The sequence below is a fragment of the Sinocyclocheilus grahami genome, unplaced genomic scaffold (assembly GCF_001515645.1).
Source record: "Sinocyclocheilus grahami isolate Dianchi unplaced genomic scaffold, SAMN03320097.WGS_v1.1 scaffold1634.1, whole genome shotgun sequence".
In the NCBI taxonomy this organism is placed as follows: Eukaryota; Metazoa; Chordata; class Actinopteri; order Cypriniformes; family Cyprinidae; genus Sinocyclocheilus; species Sinocyclocheilus grahami.
The window spans coordinates 74,295-80,382 of NW_015506813.1; the positions used below are offsets into that span (position 1 = coordinate 74,295).

General features: G+C 37.9%; 1 protein-coding gene across 1 annotated transcript in view; it reads right to left on the minus strand.

Moving 5' to 3' along the window:
- The window catches only part of LOC107571684 (sodium/hydrogen exchanger 8-like), a 44,604-nt gene that overhangs the window by 33,788 nt on the left and 4,728 nt on the right, over positions 1 to 6,088 (minus strand). Inside the window, exon 3 of the mRNA XM_016258015.1 lies at positions 5,418 to 5,498. Coding sequence (XP_016113501.1) covers positions 5,418 to 5,498 — 81 coding nt within the window. The remainder of the gene's footprint in view (positions 1 to 5,417; positions 5,499 to 6,088) is intronic.

Sequence of the window (6,088 nt, forward strand, 5' to 3'; positions counted from 1 at the left end):
AAAAAAGTGATTTTAATCACAAAATGTCTGATTAAAAAGAGATGATGATGAAGGAAGAAGCACATGCAGATAAATACATAACATGCTAAAAGAAAAATAACATAACAATGTAACCTTTATTACCCATATGATACTGTTCAGAAGTTGGTGGTCAGAAAGATTTATAAAATGTTTTTGAAAGAAGTCCCTTATACTCACCAAGATTATTAAGCTCATTATTATTATCAGCGAAAACAGCTGTGTTGTTAAATATTTTTGTAGAAACTATGATAAATGTATTTCTTTAAATAGAAAATTCTAAATTAGACCACTGTTATGAAATATAAGTATTTTATATTATAGAAACCTTTACTATTATACAATTTTTCAGCTGTCACTTTTGATGTGACTTAAAAAACAGAAAAACAAAACATACGTATATATATATATATTTATATATATATATGAATGACACAGGGAAAAAGTATTGAACACATGAAGAAAGGGAGGTGCAAAAAGGCATGGAAAGCCAAGACACCAGCTAAAATCTATCAGTAATTAGAAAGTAATCATGCCCCTCGTCAGTGGAAATTAATATTAGCTTTAGTTTAGTCCCAACTGATGGCCTATAAAAAGGTGTCTCATTACCAACGTGCCACACAAGAAACATTTCATGATGGGTAAAAGCAAAGAGCTTTCTCAAGACCTTCACAACCTTATTGTTGCAAAACATACTGATGGCATTGGTTACAGAAGGATTTCTATACTTCTGAATATTCCAGTGAGCACTGTTTGGGCCATAATCCAGAAGTGGAAAGAACATAATTTCACCATAAACCAGCCACGACCAGGTGCTCCTTGCAAGATTTCTGACAGAGCAGTGAAAACAATTATCAGAAGAGTTGTCCAAGGGCCAAGGATCTCTTGTGGAGAGCTTCAGAAAGTTCAGGAATTAGCATGTACAACTGTTTCAAAGAAAACAATAAGTAATGCACTCAACCGCTGCGGGCTGTATGCACGCTCACCACGCAAGACTCCATTGCTGAAGAAAAAGCATGTTGAAACTCGTTTAAAGTATGCTGCACCACATTTGTACAAGCCTGTGAAATACTGGGAGAATATAGTCTGGTCCGATGAGACCAAAATTAAAGTCTTGGTATGCCATAATACACACCATGTTTGGAGGCCAAATGGCACATCACCCCAAAACATCATGTTGTAGCACTGGCAAAATTCATATAATTGAAGGCAGGACGAATGGAAAAATGTACCAAGATATTCTTGATAAATATCTGCTGCCATCTACCAGGATGATGAAGATGAAACGAGGGTGGACATTTCAGCAAGACAATGATCCCAAACACAGCCAAGGAAACTCTCGATTGGTTTCAGAGAAAGAAAGTAAAGCTGCTAGAATGACCAGCCAATCACCTGACTTGAAACTAATAGAAAATAAGAACTAAAGATCAGAGTTCCTAGAAGAGGCCCACAGAACCGTCAAGATTTGAAGACTGTTTGTGTGGAAGAATGGGCCAAAATCACACCTGAGCAATGCATGCCACTAGTTTCTCTTACAGGAGGCGTCTTGAAGCCGTCATTAACAACAAAGGCTTTTGTATTAAGTATTAAATACATTTCAGTAAGCGTGTTCAATACTTTTTCCTTGAGTCATTCCATTTTATTACACAGAACTTAATTTCTGAACTTATTTGTTTTGTTTTATCTGTATGTATGGATTACTTGGGTTGTTATCGACATCTGCTGAAAATTTCATGTCAACAGCACCTTTAAAAATATATATACTGGGAAAAATGGTGACGCTTTGGATAAAAGCGTCTGCTAAATGACTAAATGTAAATGTATTAGTTTTATTTTCTCAGGTATTTGTATTATATTGGTGCACCTGCTGATCAAATTCAAGCTTCACTTTTTGCCTGAGAGTGTGGCTGTGGTTTCGCTGGGTAAGTGACTTTATCTCATTCTCTTCAACTTTTGCCTCACAGTTGCTTTTGAAACCGTTCCAGTTCCATTCAATGCTGGCCGAAGCCTTTGAGTCTGCCATAATGATAAAAACAGAAGTTCGTCACAAAACAGCATGTGTTCCTGTTGCATATGACTAAGCGCGGTGTCTTTGAAATTAGATCGCTATATTTTAAGAGCAATCAGTTAACTGATCAATAATGAATAGACCTGCATAAGATAAAGAGAGGACAAAACAGGGAGGGGACGAACTAATCAGAAGCACACACACATATTCCATTCACGTGAAGCAGTAAGTTATTACTGAGAATAAGCTGTCAAAAGTAGGTGTGTTTGTAACGGTTTACGCTCGCCTGTCCTAGTTTTCACCGAGGGCCGAATTCTGCCAACAATACCAAGCCAATGGCCACTGACCTATATATATATATATATATATATTACCTGGATGCTCCATGGCTGTTTTTTTGTTTTGTGATGATTGTTCATGAGTCCTTGTTTGTTCTGAACAGTTAAACTGCCTGCTGTTCTTCAGAAAAATCCTCCAGCTCCTGCAGATTCTTCAGTTTTCCAGCATCTTCTACATATTTGAACCCTTTCCAACTGTGACTGTATGATTTTGAGATCCATCTTTTCACACTGAGGACAACTGAGGGACTCAAACACAACTATTAAAAAAGGTTCAACCATTCACTGATGCTCCTGAAGGAAACACGATGCATTAAGAGCAGAACTTTTTGAATTTGAAGATCAATTGTACTTAATTTGTCTTCCGGGAAACATGCAAGTATCTTCTGTTGCTTCCGAAGGGCAGATCTAAATGGAAAAAAATTATAATTCAGCAAAATAAGAAAAATTGGGACATCTTCATCCTGTTCAAAAGTTTCACCCCTCAGTTCTTAATGCATCGTGTTTGGATCTCAAAATCTTACAGTCACTGCTGGAAAGGGTTCAAATATGCAAAAGATGCTGGAAAACTGAAGAATCTGCAGGAGCTGGAGGATTTTTCTGAAGAACAGCAGACAGTTTAACTGTTCAGAACAAACAAGGACTCATGAACAATCATCACAAAACAAAAAAACAGCCATGGAGCATCCAGGTAATATATATATATATATATATATAGGTCAGTGGCCATTGGCTTGGTATTGTTGGCAGAATTCGGCCCTCGGTGAAAACTAGGACAGGCGAGCGTAAACCGTTACAAACACACCTACTTTTGACAGCTTATTCTCAGTAATAACTTACTGCTTCACGTGAATGGAATATGTGTGTGTGCTTCTGATTAGTTCGTCCCCTCCCTGTTTTGTCCTCTCTTTATCTTATGCAGGTCTATTCATTATTGATCAGTTAACTGATTGCTCTTAAAATATAGCGATCTAATTTCAAAGACACCGCGCTTAGTCATATGCAACAGGAACACATGCTGTTTTGTGACGAACTTCTGTTTTTATCATTATGGCAGACTCAAAGGCTTCGGCCAGCATTGAATGGAACTGGAACGGTTTCAAAAGCAACTGTGAGGCAAAAGTTGAAGAGAATGAGATAAAGTCACTTACCCAGCGAAACCACAGCCACACTCTCAGGCAAAAAGTGAAGCTTGAATTTGATCAGCAGGTGCACCAATATAATACAAATACCTGAGAAAATAAAACTAATACATTTACATTTAGTCATTTAGCAGACGCTTTTATCCAAAGCGTCACCATTTTTCCCAGTATATATATTTTTAAAGGTGCTGTTGACATGAAATTTTCAGCAGATGTCGATAACAACCCAAGTAATCCATACATACAGATAAAACAAAACAAATAAGTTCAGAAATTAAGTTCTGTGTAATAAAATGGAATGACTCAAGGAAAAAGTATTGAACACGCTTACTGAAATGTATTTAATACTTAATACAAAAGCCTTTGTTGTTAATGACGGCTTCAAGACGCCTCCTGTAAGAGAAACTAGTGGCATGCATTGCTCAGGTGTGATTTTGGCCCATTCTTCCACACAAACAGTCTTCAAATCTTGACGGTTCTGTGGGCCTCTTCTAGGAACTCTGATCTTTAGTTCTTATTTTCTATTAGTTTCAAGTCAGGTGATTGGCTGGTCATTCTAGCAGCTTTACTTTCTTTCTCTGAAACCAATCGAGAGTTTCCTTGGCTGTGTTTGGGATCATTGTCTTGCTGAAATGTCCACCCTCGTTTCATCTTCATCATCCTGGTAGATGGCAGCAGATATTTATCAAGAATATCTTGGTACATTTTTCCATTCGTCCTGCCTTCAATTATATGAATTTTGCCAGTGCTACAACATGATGTTTTGGGGTGATGTGCCATTTGGCCTCCAAACATGGTGTGTATTATGGCATACCAAGACTTTAATTTTGGTCTCATCGGACCAGACTATATTCTCCCAGTATTTCACAGGCTTGTACAAATGTGGTGCAGCATACTTTAAACGAGTTTCAACATGCTTTTTCTTCAGCAATGGAGTCTTGCGTGGTGAGCGTGCATACAGCCCGCAGCGGTTGAGTGCATTACTTATTGTTTTCTTTGAAACAGTTGTACATGCTAATTCCTGAACTTTCTGAAGCTCTCCACAAGAGATCCTTGGCCCTTGGACAACTCTTCTGATAATTGTTTTCACTGCTCTGTCAGAAATCTTGCAAGGAGCACCTGGTCGTGGCTGGTTTATGGTGAAATTATGTTCTTTCCACTTCTGGATTATGGCCCAAAAAAATTATAATTCAGCAAAATAAGAAAAATTGGGACATCTTCATCCTGTTCAAAAGTTTCACCCCTCAGTTCTTAATGCATCGTGTTTGGATCTCAAAATCTTACAGTCACTGCTGGAAAGGGTTCAAATATGCAAAAGATGCTGGAAAACTGAAGAATCTGCAGGAGCTGGAGGATTTTTCTGAAGAACAGCAGACAGTTTAACTGTTCAGAACAAACAAGGACTCATGAACAATCATCACAAAACAAAAAAACAGCCATGGAGCATCCAGGTAATATATATATATATATATATATAGGTCAGTGGCCATTGGCTTGGTATTGTTGGCAGAATTCGGCCCTCGGTGAAAACTAGGACAGGCGAGCGTAAACCGTTACAAACACACCTACTTTTGACAGCTTATTCTCAGTAATAACTTACTGCTTCACGTGAATGGAATATGTGTGTGTGCTTCTGATTAGTTCGTCCCCTCCCTGTTTTGTCCTCTCTTTATCTTATGCAGGTCTATTCATTATTGATCAGTTAACTGATTGCTCTTAAAATATAGCGATCTAATTTCAAAGACACCGCGCTTAGTCATATGCAACAGGAACACATGCTGTTTTGTGACAAACTTCTGTTTTTATCATTATGGCAGACTCAAAGGCTTCGGCCAGCATTGAATGGAACTGGAACGGTTTCAAAAGCAACTGTGAGGCAAAAGTTGAAGAGAATGAGATAAAGTCACTTACCCAGCGAAACCACAGCCACACTCTCAGGCAAAAAGTGAAGCTTGAATTTGATCAGCAGGTGCACCAATATAATACAAATACCTGAGAAAATAAAACTAATACATTTACATTTAGTCATTTAGCAGACGCTTTTATCCAAAGCGTCACCATTTTTCCCAGTATATATATTTTTAAAGGTGCTGTTGACATGAAATTTTCAGCAGATGTCGATAACAACCCAAGTAATCCATACATACAGATAAAACAAAACAAATAAGTTCAGAAATTAAGTTCTGTGTAATAAAATGGAATGACTCAAGGAAAAAGTATTGAACACGCTTACTGAAATGTATTTAATACTTAATACAAAAGCCTTTGTTGTTAATGACGGCTTCAAGACGCCTCCTGTAAGAGAAACTAGTGGCATGCATTGCTCAGGTGTGATTTTGGCCCATTCTTCCACACAAACAGTCTTCAAATCTTGACGGTTCTGTGGGCCTCTTCTAGGAACTCTGATCTTTAGTTCTTATTTTCTATTAGTTTCAAGTCAGGTGATTGGCTGGTCATTCTAGCAGCTTTACTTTCTTTCTCTGAAACCAATCGAGAGTTTCCTTGGCTGTGTTTGGGATCATTGTCTTGCTGAAATGTCCACCCTCGTTTCATCTTCATCATCCTGGTAGATGGCAGCAGAT